The sequence below is a fragment of the Neurospora tetraspora genome (genome assembly GCF_033439725.1).
Source record: "Neurospora tetraspora strain CBS 560.94 chromosome Unknown B0H65scaffold_7, whole genome shotgun sequence".
Lineage (NCBI taxonomy): Eukaryota > Fungi > Ascomycota > Sordariomycetes > Sordariales > Sordariaceae > Neurospora > Neurospora tetraspora.
Window position 1 is genome coordinate 2,773,581 of NW_026944389.1, and position 22,984 is coordinate 2,796,564.

The 22,984-nt window shown below is 52.0% G+C and overlaps 6 protein-coding genes across 6 annotated transcripts; 3 read left to right on the forward strand and 3 right to left on the reverse strand.

Annotated features, from left to right (window-relative positions):
- Positions 1-1,616: 1,616 nt before the first annotated feature.
- B0H65DRAFT_511611 (glycoside hydrolase superfamily) lies at positions 1,617-3,000 on the forward strand (the record flags this gene model as incomplete). Its single annotated transcript, XM_062828497.1, has 3 exons — positions 1,617-1,820; positions 1,903-2,663; positions 2,721-3,000. 3 exons carry the CDS (start codon positions 1,617-1,619, stop codon positions 2,998-3,000), a joined length of 1,245 nt encoding a protein of 414 aa, XP_062678752.1.
- A 561-nt stretch (positions 3,001-3,561) lies between these two features.
- B0H65DRAFT_476333 (ZIP zinc transporter-domain-containing protein) lies at positions 3,562-5,561 on the forward strand. Its single transcript, XM_062827358.1, has 4 exons — positions 3,562-4,020; positions 4,108-4,727; positions 4,802-5,330; positions 5,466-5,561. The coding sequence occupies exons 1-3, from the start codon at positions 3,856-3,858 to the stop codon at positions 5,292-5,294; spliced, it is 1,278 nt and encodes a 425-aa protein (XP_062678753.1). The 5' UTR covers positions 3,562-3,855; the 3' UTR covers positions 5,295-5,330; positions 5,466-5,561.
- A 2,948-nt stretch (positions 5,562-8,509) lies between these two features.
- B0H65DRAFT_299005 (uncharacterized protein) lies at positions 8,510-10,990 on the forward strand. Its single transcript, XM_062823125.1, has one exon. It carries the CDS (start codon positions 8,894-8,896, stop codon positions 10,745-10,747), a length of 1,854 nt encoding a protein of 617 aa, XP_062678754.1. The 5' UTR covers positions 8,510-8,893; the 3' UTR covers positions 10,748-10,990.
- Positions 10,989-12,936, reverse strand: B0H65DRAFT_500716 (Metallo-dependent phosphatase-like protein). Its single transcript, XM_062827833.1, has 2 exons — positions 11,946-12,936; positions 10,989-11,866 (listed from the first exon to the last, which is right to left on the reverse strand). The coding sequence occupies exons 1-2, from the start codon at positions 12,602-12,604 to the stop codon at positions 11,242-11,244; spliced, it is 1,284 nt and encodes a 427-aa protein (XP_062678755.1). The 5' UTR covers positions 12,605-12,936; the 3' UTR covers positions 10,989-11,241.
- Positions 12,937-13,139: 203 nt separating this feature from the next.
- B0H65DRAFT_299014 (uncharacterized protein) lies at positions 13,140-16,001 on the reverse strand. Its single transcript, XM_062823126.1, has 2 exons — positions 13,689-16,001; positions 13,140-13,627 (listed from the first exon to the last, which is right to left on the reverse strand). The coding sequence occupies exons 1-2, from the start codon at positions 15,800-15,802 to the stop codon at positions 13,609-13,611; spliced, it is 2,133 nt and encodes a 710-aa protein (XP_062678756.1). The 5' UTR covers positions 15,803-16,001; the 3' UTR covers positions 13,140-13,608.
- Positions 16,002-17,067: 1,066 nt separating this feature from the next.
- Positions 17,068-19,985, reverse strand: B0H65DRAFT_299111 (uncharacterized protein). The gene is made up of 3 exons (XM_062823128.1): positions 19,755-19,985; positions 18,641-19,696; positions 17,068-18,574 (listed from the first exon to the last, which is right to left on the reverse strand). The coding sequence occupies exons 1-3, from the start codon at positions 19,864-19,866 to the stop codon at positions 17,322-17,324; spliced, it is 2,421 nt and encodes an 806-aa protein (XP_062678757.1). The 5' UTR covers positions 19,867-19,985; the 3' UTR covers positions 17,068-17,321.
- Positions 19,986-22,984: the final 2,999 nt, after the last annotated feature.

Below are 22,984 nucleotides of genomic sequence, written 5' to 3' on the forward strand. Positions count from 1 at the left end.
CAATAGAAAGCTGAAGTTCTAAAGATCAAAATGAGCTCAAAATCTACGTGATGCGGCCTGTTTTGATGGAATTGGTGATTTCTGGGTTGGATTGTGAACATCTTTATGGTTGGGTCTACGTCTTAAACTCAGACCTGAAGGAAGAATACCATAATAGATTCCAAATTGGGAATAACGCAGTAACATAAATTGAAATTACAAAATTACAGTAACCCCGACTGATGGTCTGAGCGCTGAGATAAGGCGGGACGTGGTTGTGGGTGGTCAATTGGCCAGTCATAGCGCTTGGCTGGCAGCTGTTGGGATGTTTCCAGGTTACTCCGCGAATTTCCTGGAAAAGGCAGATGCTACGGTGTCAATGGTCAAGCTCGGGCCTAATCGGGTTGTGTTAGGTAGGTGCAGTGGGTTGGGTGGCATACATACCCGACCCTCCCTCGCTCCTTCTCATATTCTTGATGTTGCGGCTTCCACTTTGTTATAGCACGACCATCGAACAACCGGTTTTTGAGGCTCCGGTTCTCGAAAAGGATGTCTCAAGGGAACAAGACACAGGTAGTCATTGGAGAAAACTGACACCACCACATCACCCATGCCCTTCCCCGAACCCAAAATAGACACCTCAGACGTGGGGGCAAAACTAGCATGAGTGTAGTTGTTGAAGGGCTTGAACTCATGCCTTGGTTAGAATGGGCAGAGACTTGATGGCCAGCGAGTGATAATCAAGAACATCTGGACTTAGCATGTTTTTGTATCGAGAGTGTCCCGTCGTTGCACAACATATCAAGAAGCTGGAATCGACTTCGTGTAGCTTCCTTGCATAACCTCGTGTTTTGATGCTGTGGAAACCACTTGCCTTTATACCTGGTTTGAATGGGTCGACGCAATGTAAGAAGTCATGATGCCAGGTCGAGTATTTGACTGCAAGGGAAGGAGCACAAGAGACGACGGGAACCCCAGACACTTGCAACAATAAGACCGGCAAGTGCCATGATGTTTCCTTTTGCTCTTGCTCTCCATTCAAAGAGGATCGGTAGACAATCGGAAGGTGGCCATCCGTGGGTGATGATATCCATCTTGATGGAAACCTCCAAGTTCTGAGTAGCTCTGTCAATATATCCCCATACCACCGACATCTTTGTCCCTTACAAGCATCAACAGCATTGTGTTTGCTATCCTTACTTCTCTTCCTACTCCTTTCAAGTCAGCACCTATCAATATCCTAGAATCACGATACAAGACCTTACCTCTACCTCCGATCGCCGCAGTGTACTAAACACAATACGTTGTGTTCCCTTGACCAGCATTCCTCAACCATCATCAAACATCGTTCCTGCCCAAGACTTACGTTATTCTTTCTGCGTCTTCTTCTTCGGTAACACGTCCCAAGCTAGTGTATAAAGCCAGTTTATCCTCGCCCCAGACCATCTCTCCCGTCTTCTTTCGAACTTTTGGTCCACCACCCCGACTCTGTTTGGTGATTCTTGGACTCGTCACTTTGGTCGCTCAACTTTGGGCCTCGCTTTTGTCAACGGTTTTGACCCATTACCGACTCAGCCTCAACATCGATACCTCTTTTTGAAAGTTGGACAGCAAAGTTACAGCCATAACCTGCCGCAATGTATCACCTCTCGCGACTAGCAGCTTTGGCTGCCACCCTGTCAACGGTCATGGGCGCCTACCAGGGTTTCAACTATGGCTCTTCGTTCACCAATGGCGCTGCCAAGCAACAGTCTGACTTTGAAGCTGAGTTTCGAACAGCCCAGGGTCTCGTCGGTGCTCCTGCTGGAGGCTTCACCAGTGCCCGACTATACACAATGATTGTTAGTTCAGCTCCCCACCCCTCCTCACCTTATTCCTTGTGTGCCTGGCCTAAAGTCCCTGACCATGAAACTCGTTGAACAGCAAGGGGGTACGGCAAATGCTCCCATCTCGGCCATCCCGGCTGCGATTGCTACCCGAACATCGCTGCTTCTTGGCCTATGGGCTTCTGCTGGTGATGCTGCATTCGCCAACGAGCTACAAGCCCTCAGCTCTGCCATTCAGCAGTACGGAGCTGCCCTTGGCGGGTTAGTGGCCGGTATCTCCGTGGGTAGCGAGGATCTGTATCGCATCTCACCTACCGGCATTGAGAATAAGGAGAACCCCGGAGCCGCACCTCTCACGATTGCCCATTATATCAAGCAGGTCCGTGACATAATCGCCAACACGGCTCTTTCCGGTGCCCCGGTGGGTCATGTTGATACCTGGACGGCCTGGGTCAACAGCTCCAACCAAGTAGTCGTGGATGCTTCCGACTTCCTAGGCTTCGATGGCTACCCTTATTTCCAGAAAACGCAGCAAAACGACATCGGCCATAGCAAGTCCCTTTTCGATGACGCTCTGGGCGCCACCAAGGCTGCATCCCAAGGCAAGCCCGTGTGGGTTACGGAAACCGGCTTCCCTCTTAGCGGCAAAACTATGGGCCAAGCCGTCCCTAGCATCGCCAATGCCAAATATTACTGGGACCAGGTTGGCTGCCCTCTGTTCGGCAGCACCAATGTCTGGTGGTACACGATGCAAGACTCTGCCCCGACGACTCCCAATCCAAGTTTTGGTCTGATCGGTAACACGTTGACAACAACTCCCCTCTTTGACCTCTCTTGTAACAGTAGCAAGCTGGGCCAGTAAGTGACATGACTGATGAAAGACTAAAGTTCTGCAAGTGTACTAACACTTGCTAGAACCAGTTCTTCATGGATCAGTCCATCTTCTGGAATCAGCTTTGCTCTTTCGCAAACGGCGCAATCGACCTTTTTGAAGCCATCATCGATCTCGACGATGTCAACTGCCACATTTCTCATGCCCGTTTCTATCGTTGCTCCAAACGGTACGATGTCTGTGGCTAGCTCTCCTTCGGGTACTAGCACAGCCGTGAGCACCGGAAGGGCAAGCTCCGTCATGGCGTCGATGGGGGATGCGGTTGCTGTTGTGATGATGGTGATGGCTCTTTTTGGTCTCTGATCTGCAATCGTTTGGGGTTCTAGACACAGGCTTTTTGGAACATTCTGGTTACAGAATAACACACTTTAGATACCTTATACTGTTTCATGGTTTACCTACCTTAGCCCATCTTGATCCTGATCATCTCGGCCATGGTGTTGCTTCGTTGCTTTGTTCCCGTGATGCCCCACCATTGAGAACCTTGCTGGCCGGGAGCTTCCATCCAAGTTAAAGCGACGATAAAGTCCGGATGAAGAGGTGTGTCAGTCGAGAAGCATCCACCACGCTGTTGATAAGGACGATGTCAGATCGATGAGAAGTTGACGATGCAAAAGTGAAGACACCCAAACACTGAATTGGCTCGGGGAAATTCCTGATTTGAATCCGGGCGGCATAGCGGCGGTGCGGCACGCGACACCCGACCTCCAGGGCACTCAACGCCAAGTAACCCACAGTGGGCCTGTGTCCATTGACATCAGCCCTAAAAACGGGGTTGCGTAGCATTCAGAACAGAAGTGGTTTTGCGGGGTCGTGTCGTGTCGCGTGCCCTTCCTTTACCGCACTGTCTTGACTGTGCCGTCCTCGGTGTTGGCGCCGCCGCCGGCCGGACAAAGAAACAATAAGAGATGAACAGCTCAGCTACTAGATCCCCACTCTCCCTGGGACTCCAGCTGTCGGGCCATGTCTCTCTGAATCCCGTCTCCGCTTTCTTCTCTCAATTCCCCTTTTCTTTTCCTCTTCCCTCTTCTTCGTCCCCGGTATCTTTGTGCTTTCCTCTTGTGTTGTTCATTGGAAGATTGTCGTGTTCTGCTTTCTTCGGTTCCAATTGACGATATTTCCCAGCGCTTCAATTCCCAATTGCAAGCTCCATCCATCATGGCGGTGGGCATATCGCGAGCCAAGTGCCTGATGACGCTCTTCGCGTTGGCGTCCATTGCTGTTCTCCAGGTTTATGCGCGGAGCACGCACGAGACGTACGGGACGGAGAGGAAACTGAGTCCTTCGGACTTGAGTCTGGAGGAGTTGGATGGGCTGTTGCAGGTTTGTTTACTTTCTCCGCCCCCCCCCTACTCAGCTGCATCTAGATCATGATGTCGTTGCTAACCCGTCGCGCTTCTTCAAACATAGGATTGCCCAATAGTCCAAGCCCTCTCCGCCGAAAAGATCGCCGCCCACGCCCACCAAACCTCCTCCGCCACCGAGCGCCTCTTCGCCATCCTCTTCCCCGGCTCCCCCGCCGTCAACGCCATCCTCGCGACCCTGTACATCTCGGGCCCGCCCAACTTCTTGCTGGCCCTGTGCCCGACCAACATCGACCCGTCTTCGCTGTCCGTCATGGTCGCCTTTGCCGTCGGCGGCCTGCTGGGCGATACCCTGTTCCACCTGCTTCCCGAGATCTTCATTGGCGAGGATAGCCACGAGAGCGCAAAATTTGTGTTGGTCGAGCCGAACAGGAACTTGTTGTTGGGTGTTGCGATTCTGGTTGGGTTCATGACTTTTGTGGCTATGGATAAGGGCTTGAGGATCGCGACGGGTGGAGAAGGCGGGCATGATCATTCTCATGGACATTCCCATTCGCATGAGCATGGCGCGGCGGCGACTGGTGTTGAGGTTGCGAAGAAGGGCGATGCTAAGAACAGGAAGGGTGAGAAGAACGAGCTGAAGAAGAAGGATGTGGACGTTCAAGAGCAGGATGATAAGAAGGACGTTAACCCTTCTGCTAAGCTGGGCGGCTACTTGAACTTGATGTATGCACCACCACCACTATACCCGTTACAACACACGTCAAAGATCATGAGAAAGCTAACGAAATACCTAACAGCGCCGACTTCACCCACAACATCACTGACGGCCTCGCCATGTCCGCCTCCTTTTACGCCTCCCCAACCATCGGCGCAACCACCACCGTGGCCGTCTTCTTCCACGAGATCCCCCACGAGGTCGGCGACTTTGCCCTGCTCGTCCAGTCCGGCTTCTCCAAGCGTCAAGCCATGGGCGCCCAGTTCGTCACCGCCATCGGCGCTATGCTCGGCACCCTCATCGGTATCGCCGTGCAGGAATTCGGCGGCTCCGGCGATGCCAATGGAGCGGCGATGGGCATGAAGGAGGGTATTTTGGGAACCAGCTTGACCTGGGGAGACATGCTGTTGCCGTTCACGGCGGGTACGTTCCTGTATGTGGGCACGGTGGCGGTCATTCCGGAGCTGTTGGAGACGGGCAAGGATAAGGCCAAGGAGTTGAGGAAGACACTGGTGCAGTTTGCGGCTATTGCGGTGGGGGCGGGGATTATGTTGTATATTTCCTGGCATGATTAAGTCAGGGAGTTTGGAAGTCAGTTTGGGGTTTGTTTACTTCGGCTGGGTTAGTCAAGTCAGGGGTAGGTGGGTTGCTATTTGGATGCCTTGAAAACCACCGTTGTTCATGGAGATGTGGATACGGCATGGAATGTTTGTGAACGGTTATCAACGGGTCTGAAAAAGGCTTACTGGACATGATGAACTAAATGAAGCCCGCAGGGTCAAAGGCTTCGTGATTGATGGTAATGGTAATAGACATTATCACAATATCTCATCTCGGTGCTGCCGAACCTACAAGGTCATGGTCCAAGTTACAGTGGGAACGGTCACAGTCACCAAGCACTCATCCACGCTCCAAGCCAAGCACTGCTTGGTTGAATCAATGTCACCAGCCCCTAAAGACAAGACACATAAGCACGGAAGAAAGATCGAAAACTCGGTACTAACAAACATGGTGCCTGAGCACGCACCAAAGCATGACTCCTTCGGTCGGGTACGAGCCTCAGGCTACCTATGTACTACGTGAATCCAGGGCAGACGTTTCTTTGTTCATGGGTGTTAGACTGCTGGGGGTGAAGGGCGTGGTGACGGGATGATGGGTGTCAGCCGTTCTAGTTCTACATGTCGCCCAAGGGCCTGCCTGTTCAGTGTATAACTGGACAATGGACTGATCGACCGGGCAGCCATTGGTACGGAGAAGAATCACGCTCGTATTGTGTTACCTAGCGCCATGAGGTCGATATGCTTTTCGGTGCCCCTGTGATTTGAGACAGAGCTTGTCGTGTCAAGAGAAGGGCGTAGGGTGTCTGATAGGAAGAGGATGACCGGTTGCCCGACTAGTGTAAATCAAACTTGGTCTCTTTGATCTTTGACATAAAGGTATTTTGTACGCTACTCTAGTGTCAAATACGCAATGGATGACACACAACTTCACGAGGTTGCAAGTTGGGATGAGTCTTTCATCTGATGTTTACGGTGGTTTATTCTCGAAACGGCTTCGGAAGAGGAAAATTGAAAAAGAAGAAGAAGAAGAAACTAGCCCGCAGTTAGCAGAGGTTCCGGCGAGACTACAGTAACGTCACTATTCTCCATGTGAAATGGAAATGACCGATTGTTAGTTCCTCCTAGTCTCCTTCCGAGTCATTCTGTCCCTGTTCCTATTTACCTTTTCTGTTTTTCTTTCACCGCTGGAGTTACCCAAATTCCTTTGCTTGAAAACTTGCCGATGACTCTTAACCGTTCAAAGCTTGCATGTACCGTATGCATTGCAATGCCATGCAAACTGTCCTGTCCTGTCCGTCGTACTCGTGCCTGTGTAACGGGCCGCCCCCTTGCAGTTCAGTACCGGTAAATGGAACACTCGCACACGCAAGCTGGGACGGACGTGTCTCCCGCGCGACGGGAGGTTCTCTCTGCTACGTAGTTTCAGACACGGCTGTGTTGGTGTTGACGGGAAGAAAATGATTGCTGACTGCATACGACACAGTCGACACTCCCCAAATGTTTGGAGCTCCGGTTCTAAGTTTCCCTTGTTAGCTCAAGGGTTTGAACTCTGTGAAGATTGTACGTATTTGACATCTTATGACCGACTAACAACCGAAGGAGCCGATGACAAACAACACTTCTTGGAAAGACTATGTAACGCCCTATGTCAGCTTTCAAGTGTTAATACAACGACCTCTTCAGGGGACCCGGCCAACCAACCGAGGCAAGGGTCACGACGGTCCGGTTGCGGGAGAGGACCTTTGCGGGCACGCGGGGCACAAGGCGGGGATGGGGGTTCGGCTAGGGGTTGCTTTGTGGTGAGTGGTGCGACGATCGAATTCACGTTCTCTCTTGTTTCCCATGGGGTTCTGAATGGCTGCTAGGTAGGGATCTGATGATGACCAATTGACAAACCACATCAGTGAACGTTATCTCGAGGAGGAGAGCTTCACAACTCGATATGCCAAGTCTAGGTAACCAACTAACCAAGCTGAGCCAAGCTCCCAGCCCAAGCTCCAATGAAAGATACCATGAACTGATCCGAACTCACAGTGGAAAAACCCGGATGACTAAAGAGTTTCTTGGTTATTCTTTGTCGTGGTATGTAATGATATAATTCTCAGGACGGCCCACACCACGCCTTGTCGTCGACAAGTGGAGAAGACGCCCTCCGTTAACGGCGGGTTTGGTGTCATCCGTCGATCATTCCAAGACTGCGCTAATGAGAATAAAGTTAGCGTTGCACGAGCGGCCTGTAAACGCATCGCATCATCTCGACAAGGGACGGACTCCGCTTCCCTCGTTGACGTTTTGACTTTTGATGCTTCTTCACTTGTTGGATGACGCTTCCCATCGCTGGAAATTATCCAACAAGAGTAGAGGTAGAGATGGGAGGTAGAAGTCGAACATTATCGTGTTCGTACCGGTGACTACCGGAACCCATTCAAACATCAACATCAACAACCGAAAAGCAGCAGAGACAGGGTACCACGAGGACAAGTTCTCGTCCACTTGAACAACTTGGCGCAGCTTTTATCACAGCTTGGCCTCCAAGCCACCTTTTTGCTTCCTTTCTCCTTTTGTCTCATGGATGACTTGTCGTCGGGGGGCTAGAACACCAGAGGTAAAAGTACCCGACCAGGCTGTGTCCGCGGGTCCCTAACTTTGTGGGAGGTTACACTGACTGCCCGGTGAGTATTCGATATTCCCAGGCCAAGAAGCAACCAAGGACACCCCCGCCTCTGCCACGACAATGGGGTCAATGGCGAATGGATGCTCCATGTGTGACGCTGGTCTCCATGGAACCACACTCCGCTCGTTCCCTTACACCCACAACCACCAGAAGAACACACTTCCATTTTCATCTCCGTTCAAGTAAATGCATAGCAATGCATGGCCTATGGACCAACCACCTAGGCGAGACCGTGACTCCCTGACCGGACAGGGTCGTCCGGCCACGCCAGCCGATGAGGCGTCGGTCAGCTTTCGCGGGGAAGCTCCAAAGAGCTGCCATAAGCGAGTCCCAAAAGCCATCAAGGCTCGGCGAGGGCCTTAACGGTTAGGCTCAGAAGTGAGAAGTCCTACACAATACCATACTGGCTTTGTAAGTGACTCGAAGGGTTTTTTTTCTTTGTTAGGCATAGCTCCAGCCAGCCGCATCACATCCCTTTCTATAATGTCCGATGCCACTATACCCAAGATAGCTCAGCGGCTACACCTACCCCATGGTCCATCATGGTTTCTTGGCGGTGGACATGCAGCTGTGTAGTGTGTACCAAACAGAGGGAAGTTTCCCTACCTTATCTGTGGTGGGTATAAGGGAAGGGATGATCCTCGCCCTTCGTGCCACATTCTAGTTGGATATTGTATTTGGCGTTATCACTTATAACTCCTAAACCCCCTCCACGCGTCCCAGAATATCATCAGCTCGAAGTCAGAAGTTCCATCTTACACACTGCGTCCCCATCACTTGGACGTTTCGATTAGCTATCAACCCATAGAAGATCCATACTTCACAATCACTCCAGAACCTCTTCAGACTCTTTCCTCTTCTGCCGGTCTTCAATCATACAGTGCCAGATTCTCGTTCTCATCAACCATCTTACCGGCTTGTCTGGCCACGACCAACTGCAATGGTTTACAGGCAGGGCCTTGTGGCCGGAATCATCTCGTCTGGCGCTTCCTGTCCTAGTGAACTCGGCAGCGAGCTAGGACCGAATGCCGCCAACAAACTAGCTCCTTACCAGAGGTCCAACATCGATATCAACATAACGAACCATTACAGCTCCAAGGTCTACACTTCTTCCTCGCCTATCGTTGGCGATGTCACCATCACGACCAAGCGAGATGTTCGGTTCGACGACATCGAAATCATTCTACTCGGAAACACAAGGACAAGGACAGAAGGTGTAAACTCACCCGCCGAGATTGCACATACCTTCCTCAAGCTGGTCATGCCAATCCCATCATCGACATATCCGGTGCCGAGAGTGCTGGAGACTGGAAGGACAATGACGATTCCTTTCGAATTCGTCATCCCAAACCAACTGACCATTGGTGCCTGCAACCACAACGTACAAACCGACCAGGTGCGAGACCAGCATGTTCTTTTACCACCAAGCATGGGAAAGGAATGGGAAAAGGACGACATGTCACCTACGATGGTCTCGGTCGAATACACCATCAAGGCCAGGGTATTTCGCCAACCAAACGTGGGAGGAAAAAGAATCAGGATCATGGAAGCCAGGAAGTCCATCCAGGTGCTGCCCGCTTCGCCAGAGGAACCGCCCCTCAACATCACCGAGAACGACAAGCTATACTGCATGTACAAGAAGAAGTCTCTGCGCAAACTTCTTTCCACCAAAGTCGGCACACTGACCGCCGAGGCCATCCAGCCAAGGGCCGCCATCCTTCAATCCAACGGTCGAACGATGACCTCCACCCCCATGGCCCAGATCCGACTCAAGTACGAGCCCACCTCATCGCAACAGCTTCTCACTCCACCCTCCATCACCAACATATCCGGCAAAGTCACCGCGCACACCTTCTTCAACTCCGGCACGGTACCCGCATTCCCTAACATGGGTAACTGGACCGCGGACTTTTCGATAGACAAGCGCGGAGTTTATTCGACATCCGTGCCGCTGCGCAAGATCTCCGTGGTCCAGCCGACCTGGCAACAACACCATTACTCGCTCGAGAGGCGAGACTCTGGGTATGCCAGCGACTTTAGCAGGCCTCGGTACCAAAATAACAGCGAACCTGGTTCTTCAGAAGGCGAAACAACACCAGGTATCGGCACCGAAACCCGACGATTAATCCCCCCATCACCATCACCATCACCACCAACCCCATCACCACTACCCAAGTCCTCCTCCTCCTCCTCAAAGAAAACCAAACCCACCTCACCAACCTTCTTCACCACCACCCTCCCCATCCCCCTCTCCCTCTCCCTCCCCCTCGACCGCCGCACCTTCATCCCCACCTTCCACTCCTGCATCGCCTCGCGCGTGTACACCCTCACTTTATCCATCACCGCTGCCGCAGGCAGCACCAGCAAAGCCAGAAGCGCCGGCGCAAGCACCACCTTCTCCCTTACCCTCCCACTACAAGTCGCAGTGGAATGGGACTCCGAACAGCAGGAGCAGCAGAGGGTGGATGGGCAGGGGTTGCCGCATTTTGAGTCGTTGTATGGCTATGGTACCTCTGGTGGGATGATGATGGGGGTGAACGAGGAGGAGGAAAGGGCGGCGGCGGAGGAGCATTTGAGGCCGAGGGTTATTGGGTTACCGCCTGATTTGTGGTATCGGGAGAGGGAGGTGAGGCAAATGCAGAGGGGGAGTCAACAAAGGGAGAGGGAAGGATTCGGAAGCGAGGGGGTGACTACTGGTGGAGGTGGAGGTGGAGGTGGGCAAGGGCAGGTGAGGGTGAGGGTGGCGGAGGGGGGAAGGTTGCCCGGGTATGGGGAGGCTATTCTGGCTAGGTGATTTTCTTTCAGTCTTGTTGTTTTGTCTTCATTTTCTTTTTTCTTTTTTTTATCTCCATGGGCGTGTTAATGTGGGCTTTTGGCATATACGGATGGAAAAACATTTGTGCGGATACCGGATGGAAGATGATACCATGGCGTGGATATGGATAGCAATTCCCTTGTCTGGACAAGGATGCAGATTGTATGCTTTTGTTTACTTCCCCCCCCCCCCCCCCCCCCCCCCCCCCCCCCCCTTTTTTTTTTTTTTTTTTTTTTTTACTTGGATGATGATAAGGGTATAATGGATAATACACGATTCGGGAAATTGATGGCTCTTTACATAAGAATACCGAATCCGTTCTCATGTTGTGTTTACTCTTCCACGTTGCTTTCCAACCACTGAGCACGCACTCCTCTCTTAGTATGTGTAGTCATCCTCGTTAACGGCATTAAACCACATCCACATCACCATCCTCCACCCCATCGTTTAACAACACCAACATAACCACCCCATCACAGCTCAACAACCTGCACAGGATTACTCGCCCTCCCCGTATTCCCATACGTAACACTAGCATTCACCAACAACCCCCCATTATTCGTCCCCGGCCCCTGCATAACCCACTTCCACACCACAGCAGTGGTCCCATACCAAATCACCCTCGCAGCATCCATCAGGTCCATCCCAACTCTCTCCACCACTTCCACCAGATACAAACTCAGCGCGAACCCAAAATAAACCGGCAACAACAAGATGTTCACCAAATTCGTCGGCCTCTGCTTCTCCCGCATCTTTGAGGGCTCCCTATTCGGAGACGCAGACTGAGTAACGGCTGAAGAAGGCGGGAACGAGAACACCGAAGGAAAAGCCGGCGGGAACGGAAGGTCAGCGCCGCGCGCCATGAGCGACTCGTACGCCCGCTGGCACTCGTCGTAGTAGACGGCTTCGCGGCCGGCGCCCCAGTGGATGTGGCCGAACACGTGCAGCTTGGGCTTGACGCGCCAGAGCTCGGCGAGGAGGCCGGCGCAGCCGAGGTCGAGGTCGAGGTGGTGGCGGGGCGGGGTGTGCGTGATGAGGATGTCGGTTTCGAGGGGGATGCGGTTCGTCCAGGGGTGGGAGGCACGGTCGTATTGGAAGCTGGGATGTGTGTAAGTGAGATGGAAGGGGGCAAAAAGGGAAAGAGAAAACAAAAAGAAAAGAAGAAAATAAAACTCACGCATGCTCCGGCCCTCCACACCTCGGCACCCCTCCCCACCCCCAAACATTCAACTTCCTCCCCTTCGCCCTCCCCTCAAACTCAATCGTCATCGCACCCCCATTTCCATTTTCCCCCTCTCCCCCCGCCATCCCATCCAAATATTGCACCCCCTCCGCAAACCTCAACTCCCCCTTACTCCCCTCCCCATCCCCAAACAAGTGTTTCCTCGCCCCCCCTTCATCAAACCACCCATCATGATTCCCCCCCACCACCAACACCCTCTCAAACCCTTTTTTAGCTTTCACCTCCCCCAACCAATCCAGCTGTCTCTGAATCCCCTCCCGACTCCCATCATCCGTCAAATCCCCTGCATGAATCAACAGTCCGCCCTCCCCCTCCGGAATCTTTTCTAGAGCCAATTCGTGATCATGTGTGTCGGAGATGCAGACCACCCGGATAGGCGGGAGGTTAGAGGGCGGGTGGAAGGCGTGCCCCCGGAGAAAGAGAAATAAATGGTAGAGGTGAGAGACAAAAAGGCGGAGGAGGGGGAGGGGGATGGGGATGACGAAAAGGGGGAAGGAGGAGAGGTTGGTGAGGAGGTGGTTGAGAGGGGTTGGGGGGTCCCATTCTGAGGGACGGAGGAGGTGGAGGGTTTTGAGGATGCTTGTGATGCCCATTTTGGTTTTTGAGTTGAATTTGGGCGGTGGTTCGTTGGGTTGAAGACTTGAAGATGGATGGGGAGGTTGAGGATATGACGGATTAATTCCCGGAGAAGAGAGCGGTAGGTGGTGTGGGGACTGGAGTGACGTGTTGGGCAGTAACGCTCGAGAGCTGTTCTCTCCGTTGTCCAGCAAGTATGCTTTGTCTCTTGGGTCCTTGATTTGATGGTAGATGTTGAGTGCGGTTACCAACAACGGGGTTTGAGTTGATAGTAAAGAGTGATGTAAGCTGTTCGGGTACGGTGCCCCTCGCTGATATGGTTGGGCGGAAATTGGAGGTGAAATGATCAAGACCGGATCGATGATGACGGGAGGGGTGAAAAGAGACGAGCTGCCTCCGGCTGGGCCCTACCCCGCTGCGGGTAATGCATTAGGGTACCTGAATGGCCCTGTACTCTGAGGGGTACCAGAGCTATGGGTAGAGTGTAACCAAGCTCACCGTGACAGCTGCAAGCAGAACATTCCCTTCAACTCTCCTTCCGTTGTCATGGACGTGGTTTCAAGCTAGTCTTCAAGGCTACCCCTAGCAGCTCCTCATTAAAAGTATCACGAGGATAACTTTCGAACCGTTGGCAAGAGGATTATGTCATTCTACCACCTTACATTTATCGACGATATTCAATGTCTTCTAATGTCTCATACAGTGGAACGCTAACTAAACTCGCGGGTATAATGATCGCTCTTATCTTGTTGTTGTTCGGTATTCTCTTTTTTTTTCCCCCTCTTTGCCTTGTCTCATGCCAAAACTCCCACCGGGCATTACAACGTGTAACCTCCCTTCAGTGCGCCGCAGTACTCCAAGAAAAAAAAGTAATAACCGATATTCAAAACCCGCCATGTTGTGAAATGCCGCTCGCTGCTGTCTGTCGTGCATCGGTAGGACACACAACGGAAAAACAAAGTTACACCCCGAACACCACAGGTCCCCACGCTGGAAAAAGTTGTAATAGTACTGAAAAGATTTAATCGACTTTGATAGCTCTGTATTTTGGAAGTTAGCAATCCATTCTTTTTTCACAACACGAAAATCAAAAAGACTCACCCGTATATCCTCCTCACAAAAGCATAAGCAGTCAAGAACCCCACCGTGCCCGTCAACAGCCCATACACACAACACGCCATAAAGCTGTAACTGAAAAACAGCATGGAGCTCAGCAATCCCGTGATATGCAGCTTAGCAAAGTAATACCACACACAATACAGGAAAACCCAGACAGCGCTCCCACCACCGATGAAAAAGCTCTGCCACCACCAGTGGTAGTTCTCGGCACAGAGCTGGATGTAGATGCTCACCACCGTCACCTCGGCGACCGTCACGACCAATATAGCCAGGACGACCGCCAGGAACCCAAAGACGTAGTAATACCCGCTCTTGTCCTGCCAGATGCTCTGGAAGACAAACAGCAACTCAATAAAAATGACGGCAAACGGGACCAAGCCCGCCAGCAGCACCGTCCGCAAGCCGCGGAGGTACCACGCCTGGACGGGGATCTGGCGCGGGATGGCGCTCGGCTTGGTCGGGTGCTCCCAGGCGCCTTGCTTGCGGACGAAGCCGTACCAGGAGCCGACATACACTAAGGGTACCTGGACGCAGAGCCAAAGAAAGATGATGGCGATCAGGGTGCCGAACGGGATGGCGGTACTGGAGGCCTGGGCCCAGACGAACAAGTTGAGGACGAAGACGATGGTGAATAAGAGGCCGGGGAAGAGGACGGCTGTGACGACCATGTTCTGGCGCCAGCGCTGGCCGCCAAAGGTCTTGTACACGCGGGCAGAGAAGTAGCCCGAGAAGAGCCCGGCAAAGACGAAGAGGCCGACGCCGAAGCTGACGAAACCGCCGCGGTAGCTGGGGTTGAGGATGCCCAGTGCGCTCAGAAGGACGAGTCCGATGGCCATGAAGAGCAGTTGCATTCCAGAACCGACCAGCGGGGCGATGAGGTGGCCGTAGGCAGGCGTGCGGAAGACGTCGGCGTGGAGGAGCTTCCAGCCTGTGATGTCCTCGAGGGCTTCGTCGTCGGAATCGACGTCGGCAAGACTGTCGGGGCCAACCTCTTGTTCCAAAAGCCCCGGTACTTTCTCGGTAGCCGAGGTGGCCTTGGTCCTGCGCTTGGCTTCGACGTCGGCTGATCTAGCCTTGTATCCCCTGATATCGGATCGAATGGTCTTGGCGACGACCATAAACACGACACCGGTCAAGACGCCGCAGATGATGAGCGAGTTGACGATGGCCAGCCAGTGGATCTTGTGTCCATCCTCCTGATTGACAAAGTACAGGTCCCACCTTCTATGCCACTCGATCGAGGTATCCTCGCGGAAGTACACCGAGTAACTGTAGGGGATGGTGAGCTTCGCATCGTCGTCGTATGTGTCGTCATCCTCGACATAGTACGGTGACCCGGGGCTCAACTCCAGCGTCTTGTTGGGCGCCAGGTAAAGCTCGAGGTTTTGCTCCACGTCGTGCAGGTTCGCCGGGCACCCGTCGGCATTTTTCTTCACATCCGGACCAACGCTCTTGGTATACACCTCGAATCCAACCACGACCTTGCCTCCCCTCTCTCCGTCCTTGCCGGGGGCCTTGCGGTACCGGATCACGATGGTATGGTGGTTGTTGAGGTAGTACCGAGGACGGCCGGACGACAGATCCGTGTAACCGAGCTTAAATCCAGCAGCATAATACTTGCGTGTCTTGTCGACGGTCACGAAGCTCGTAGCGCCGGGCAGGTTGTCGACGATCCACTCGACCACATAGCCATCGCGGACGAGCTGGCGGGCCCGCTTCAGCTCCTTCCGAGTGATCTCGCGGTTGCAGAGAAAGTTGCACTCGGAATCGTGCTTCATCCTGAGCTCCATGTCGGACACCTTGATGCGATCGCCGCGCAACACCTCGCCTAGGTTGAGCGGGATGCTCTGTCCGCTCAACAGTCCGCCGAACTTGTGCTCGCCCGTGGGCGGACAGACGAAGGGCAGGTCGTAGTAGGCATACTGAAGCTGGGTGTTGTCCGAGTAGACCTTGTTGACGAGAAGTGGGATGGCCTCGTCTTCCTTGTAGCTCTTGACGGACCAGCCTGGGATGTAGAAGGCATGGACCTGGTGGCAGAGAAGCAGGGCGAAGAAGGCTAACCACCGAAACCCGACGGTCCCAATGGTCCGCTCCATTGTTTGTGTGGTTCCCGGTCGGCGGTGTATTTTCCCCGTTAATATTGTTGTTGCAAGTCAAGTCATACAATGGGTTAGAGTTGTGTCGATAATTAGGGGTGATGCTGTTACGTGGATCCCGAGGGACGGGAAGCTTATCGTCGGGTAGAGGTATGTATCGATCGATGTACAAGTATGAATAAAACGGACCGAATACCCGGGGAAGCTCGTAAACCCTCTTTGACGGATGAACCCCGCTTGTTCTTTGGTTATAAAAAGGAATCGATAAGTCGGTGAAGTATCAACGTGTCTGGTATGAAGCTGTTCGGGTGTCGGGGACGACGATGGGGAGCGTGAGCGTGATCGTGATTTCTCTGGGGTTCCAGAAAAGGGGTCCTCTTGTTTAGTGCCTGTGATCCCTACAGCAACATGTGCCTAGGGTCCAGTTCGGGAAAAGGGGGGGCGCGTCCCTTGAGAAGGGCAAGTGTCACGGTCACAAGAGGAAGAACGAATGGAACTGGCACAGAGTACCACGTCGAGCGTTGAACAAACGAGTGCAGGTAAGAGTAATGAGTCGTGGATTCCTCAAAGTTGGGTTTGTGTCGGTGGTAAAAGAACGTGTTCAGGCCAAAGATCATCCAATTTCAGACAGTGGCCGTCCGTGGGGGATTGCCAGTGGATGGGGAATCCTGGAGGAAAGTCCCGTCGGGGGAAATGAGTGCGCGAATGAGAATCAAGTGGGGCAGGCTTGAGCGGTCTCTCAAGCTCGCTTATCCCCTTTGGGAATAGCGTTTGCAACAGTTAGCGCTTGGGCCAAGCAGTCCATAAATACATTAAGCTCATTAAGGCGCCTTGGCATTCCTCCTTCTGTTCCTCCTCCTCCTCTGCCTTCACATCGTACAGGATATCGAGACTCGATGGCTAGCAGGAAGCAGGTACAATCGATATGCCCTAATCTTACTTTATTTTATCTTGCAATGTGATCCAGTATCCCCTTCTTCTATGGTACTTTTGTCCCGTCCATGCGTCTGAAGCATCACGACCAATGTCTCAACCATTGAAGCAGAGCCCGATAGTAGGGGGGAGGACGTGGACACATCAGTGAGGTAATGTCCAAGCAATACTGACTGATTGTGTCTGTCCCTTCAATCTGCATAGCACAAGATAAAGTGCCTGGAAGATCGTTGATAGCCAAAAAAAACTGCTGTGCTGTATTCCATGTAAACAAAGCAGATGGTAAAGATTGTCTTGGTAGGCTTGAGCTGACTTGTTGTACTCAAACCTCTAGGGTTAGGTAAACAAGCCATCTATGTGATGCCCACTCCCTAGCCACTCCTCCAAATGTCTACCGGTGTCATGAAACCCAATCCACCTCCTCCCAACCGCAAGATATAGGGAAAAAAGGCCAAATCGCTAACCAAACAAACCAACCTCCTCACCACAAACCACAGAACAAAACCCCATATGATTTGACAAAGGGAAAAAAAAAAAAAAAGAAAAGCTAGAACGTAGCTGACTCAAACACCCTACCCTATCGTGCCTATCCTTCAGTATCAGCATGATGCTCCTCATCCGAGTATTCCCCTCCCCGAGCCCCCATCACTGTCGTTCTTTGCATCGACCTCTTACTTCTTATCCCTGGGCTCTTTGGACTCTTTGGACTCCTTGGACTACTAACCACCCCTTGTCCTTGTCCTTTGGGTCTTCGTTTTTTGACCGGCTCTGTTGCCCGCTTGCATGCTTTGATTTGTTTCCTTCGCTTCACGGCGGCAGCGATAGCTGCAGCAGTAGCAGTAACATCTGGTGTTGATGGAGGCAGTTGTTTGTTGCTGATCTCGCTGTGATTCTTCTTCTCATTCTCTTCTTGCATCTTTTGTTTTCCTTTCTCACTCTTCTGCTCGGGTGTCTTGATTTCGGCGGCGATATCCTTACTCAAGCCGCTTGACAGTGGAGTGGTAGGACGGCTTGTAGTAGCCGTTTCTGAACTTTGTTGTATCCCTCGACAGTTCAAAACGACCGGCGTCCTCTTCATTCCTCTTGACCCTTGCACCGAAGAAGTTCTATCACTCCCAAACGTCCGAGTCCGTGGAACATGTCCCACCACCCCGTTGTATATCTCACCGCTGAGAGCGTGATGATGTTGAGGTTTGGGCGAATGAAGAAGAACAGGTGACATCAATCCTGGGGAGTGTTCATAATCTGTCTCGTCCGAATCATCCTCAACCCCGGTGTCAAGGACATATCGCTGTTGTCCGCCGACAGCCCTCCCGAACGATCCGGCATTGATCGGCGTGGTGGTCCATGAGGAACAACGACAATGCTGATTGTTCGGAACTGGAACCGGGCTGGGCTCCCTTTGTTCAAAAAGGGCGCTCGAGTCCAGAAGCCCGGGTAGCTGTGTGCCGTGTGCACCATAGCCGAAGTCATTGAACAGTAGCTCTTCCTCACTTTCGCCTGTGTGACGCTGGTGTTCCCTGATGGAGGAAGCGTCTGTTGATATGTAGTCGTCAATGTTGAAATTATCAGGAGCTTCTGGTACCGGTAGGAATGTCAAGCTCGGTAATTGTGGGGCGCTTTTGAACGACGTTTGGCTCAAGTTAACAGAGGTATCGGCTGTGTGTTGGGATCTTGAAGGCGAAGACGGGTTGGATCTCATGTCCGAAATCGAGAGAGTGGAGGATGAGCTTGACCATGGTCGCTCGTGATGGTATTCGGGGTTCACCGCAAAACACTTCACCGACGGTGCATTTGATATTGGGCTGCTGTCTCCTGGGGACGATTGCTCCTCGTTTGCTGCAGTCAAAATGTTAGATACAGGAGCATCTCATAGGACAACGAAAAGCCGGGGTAGCCACTTACGGGATGATGATGCAGGTTTAATAAACCCTGGCGGTGCTAAAGACAGAGTGGCATCAAGAGCAGACGGTCTCAGGGTATTAGCAGCAATGGTCCTGAGAGGCCATTCGATGACAGGAGGGTGGTCTGGCACTTCGAGATCCTGCTCAGTGGTGGTGGTTGTTCTCGGAACGCTGGTGCTGTTGTTCGATTCAACAGGCAAATATGTATTGACAGATTTGGATCGTTGCAGGTTGCAGTTCGCCGGTAGCCGTGCACCCAGAGAGAGAGCGCCATCTGGATGTTCGTAGGCAGGAACCTTTGATGCATACGAGGTTGTTGCCCGTTGCGTGGTCCGGGAGTTGCTCGAGTTAGTCGACAGATCTATAGAAAGGTTCGATGCCACCGTTCGTGCCTTGGCTCTGTGGCTGTTCGGTTCCGATTCAAGCTGCTTTGTAATCTCATCCATCTTTGACTTCTCAAAGATCATGGAGGAACGGGCATAAAATGCCTTGACCGAGGGTGAGTCCAGGTTGTGACCATTTTCTCCCAAATTCCTTTCTGCAACATCCTCACCGTAATCTCTGGTGCCTGTAGCTTTCATCCGTATCTTGAAGTTGATGGGCTTGATCTCGGAGTGCGCTTCTATGATATCCCTGTAACGGCTTCCGGTATTGCTGACGATGGAGTTACTTCTTGAATGTACAGAAGGAGCAACTTGTGGCTGGGTGACGACTCTGGCATCAACCCCATTTTGTGAAACTGATCGGGCAAGTGGTGAAGTCTCGGGCCTGGCCATACGGAATGAAAGCGGAGGTGGTCTTTTGAGGGGACTTTTGGTGCCCGGTGCAGCTCGTAAACTGCCACCGGCCCCTAAAGAGCGAGATGGAGTGCGAAACCCATTTGGAGCTGAGCTTGGTCTCTTGATATCCTCCGCTCGAAAGCCAGGGATAACAGGACTTGGCATCGGGAGTCCATCGTCCACTAACCCATCAGTCCTGACGGCAATTTGGGCCTGGCTAACATCTCGCGGGAGGATCTTGATGACGAGTGGTCCATTCCCTCGTGCGGGTTTCGTTCCTGTCTTTGTTAGCAAATGGTTGACATGACATTGTAATGGATGGGTGTGAGAGCTTACCTAGAACAGGGGGTGTTCCGGCAACCATAGACTCATAATCTAATGATTTGGAGGAGACATCCACTTTGCTCTTGTTACCCGACTTCTTACAGAATAGTCTAAGAAAGCCCATTGTGATGACCAGAAGCTGCCATTAGCAGCCAGAAAGGACTTGGAGCCAGTTCAAAGGCTTAAGGTGAACACCCTAAGGAAGTAAAGATGTTGTCGCTATGTGGATAAGCGTAGATACCAAACTCGTCTGAGTCTGGTATCCTGCTTCCAGAAGAGTATCTTGGTTGGGGTTGAGTCTTATGTCGCACTCGGCGTAGGATATCAGAAATGATAAACCAGAGATCTTGACAAAGTCTATGCTGTAGAAGATGAAGTGTAAGAAGCGGGAAAACGAGGGACAATAACAATAACGGAAAGGTGACAGGGTGGCAGAAGCGGATCGAGAAAGTAGCAGAAGGAAAGAAAAGGAAGAGGGGGAGGAAGGAAAAGTAGTAAAAGCAGCCGTTATTTCTTCGAGGAGGACGGATTTTCAAGCCACCGTTCCAGACCAACTTGATATGCCCCCATTACCTTACTTACCCACGCAAGAAAGTGGCTGCTGAGGACGAAGGAAATGTTCAGCATCTCGCTGGCACGGCATGCCCAGCTGAGGCGCTAGGTTACGCCGTGGGCTTCCGGGAGGTTGCCATGAGAGGCTCAGTGTCCGTGGAATCTGCTTCTGCATAGTAGACAACCAGACGAGTTGACACTGGCTTGGTTCAAGTGATGAAGAGTCGGGATTGGTTGAAATTGGGTTGTCATGGTTCCCATCTTGGGGTTTCCCGGCGTGAGGTAGCACACTCGGGAGGATGAGTACATGTTGAGCGAGCGTGTCTGTTTCTGATTTCCGTTTTCTCACACCGTATCTGGCTGGTTTATGCCTGCGGTCACTGTCACTAACTGGGTGAAGTTCATGACGGTGAAACGTCAAGCAACAGCCACTTGACATGGTAACTCTCCAGCTTTGGATTGAGTGGGGGATGATGCGAAAACGGTAGTCAGCGCAGGCAGATTTGGTAGTCAGCGCAAGCAAACACAAGGCCAAGTCTCCAACTCAGAATTGAGATATTTCAACCAAAATAACCGTTAGAGTTTCGCTTTCTTTTTAATATTCACCTTCCAAGCTTCCTCTAAAGTCTTTTACCCTTTTTTCAGGAGCGCGATTGAACGAAGCAGGTGCAAAGTGTTCGCGCAAATGTCAGTTGTTGAAAAAGTGGTTTTGACCCCTTGTCTTGGCGTGCCTAGGCAGCGAAAAGTGGGGCAATTTAGAATTGGACAAAAAACGACCATCTATCGCCGATATCCTCTTTTGCCAATAATCTTTACTCTTCGTCAGCTTTGGGGTCGGATATTTCCTTGTCGCTCGAGTCGGACATTCTTCTCAGTTCGATTCGTATGCGCGCGCATTTGGATACTTTGAAGTTCTTGGTGGTGCAAGTGATGGTGTACGTTAGTTGGGCATTTTTTGTAGTTGCTTGCGCTGACTACCAAAAGTGCTTGCGCTGACTACCGTTTTCGGGGATGATGAGGGCATACGGAAGTTTGGGATCTTGACTTTACGAGTATTGCGGCTGCCGTTTAGCGTTTGTTTGAAGTCGTCTGTGGCGGATGATCTTCGATATTAGACCAACGAAGAAGAACATTGTCACTGAGAAATCTGCGAGGTACCCTGTTACTTCGGTCACCTCAGTCTCCGTCCTGCGTTTGCTTCGCTTCTGCCACTCGCCTCCTGCCTCGCCCGCCTCGATGCAGTGGTGCGTTTGTTACAGAATTCGGGAAGGCGCTGTTTGTGGTCGGTGACTAGTCCGGCGTCATCATCTCAGCTGCAGTTGCTGCTTTAGGTCAGCAGTAAATTACCATGGATGATTCATGTTACCATGGCTGACGCACAAGCAAGACAAGCATCGCTGATGACCCCATTTGGTTTGGGTGATCGAAGTAAACAGAGTACAACCGAATCAAGGAACCGAACAGAGACTTGGTTGTATGGGCGAGTTGTTCAGAGAGTTGAAGAGTTGAACACTACCTGAGAAGTAAGGGAGATAGGTGACCCCCCTGGCGGCCTGACCTGGTTATTTTCAGCGATCTTCACAATGTCTGGCGCAAAGGATCGCTGCGTGGGCGGTCACTAGCCGAACGTTTGGGGGGCTTCGTTTTCTCGCGTGGACGCCTCCAAGGCCTCGTTACCGAATCACAGCCCATGTCGCCATCCGATTTGGGGGGCTTCACTTTCTTTCCATGCAGCAAACTGACTGTTTCCATCCTTCTAGCGGTTCAGGAGAACCGGGGGTCTTTGGACGCCCCTGTCAGCGTCACTCATCAGCCATAGGGCCAGAGATATCTTGGCTTTTCTCAGAAAAGCACGCCAACCTTCGTATTCTTTCGGTTCACAAACGTTTGCAAAGTCACGTCCGGCACAGTATGATAGTGCCAAACTTAGAATTACATAGGGGCTCTCAAGGTCAGTAATCATATTGCCCAAGGAGTGAACGATCAACGACAAAGAGGTTTCACATACTTATCAAGGCTAGACCTGACCTCATCTCTGGGAATTGTTTTGCGAAAAGCAGGCGTGATCGCCGGTATCAGATCTCTTACCAGAAAGTCCAGAAGCTTCAAGGGTTCGTACTATCTGCGGAGCCACCCGACCTCCTCAATCAGAGACTGGCCCAAGTGGAAATAGCTCGCATTCCAAGAGCCCTGGTAATTTCTTCCCGTTTGGCCATGCCAGTTCCCGTCGGCAAAAGGCTTCTGCCTTGTTTCTACCCGCTTGCTCCGGCCGTTACCCATAGAGATGAGTGTTCTTAGTCTTCAAGTGCCCATTAGCCTCCTTTATGCTGTTGAGATGTTCTTCTTTTCGCAAATCGCTCCGGATTCCTGAAACAAGTTGCACGGATGTGCCAGTAACCAGGTTGCTTCTCGTATCACGTATTCGTTGCACCTGTGTCGCTGTCATGTTGCTCGAATCTGGTCTTTGTCCTTGTCAACTATGCATGCCTGAGCTTTCCCCAGAAACTCGTATGTGGGGGAAGTGTCACATATATAGTGGTCAGCGGGATAACTAAACTCCATCCAAGGCCGGTCAAGAGCTCCCGTAGTCCCGGTCCCGAGGGACTGGGGAATTCTATTATCAGACATTCCAGATGCCCTACCAAACTGACGCTTCCCAACACTCCATGGTCAATACGGGTTCCGAGTGT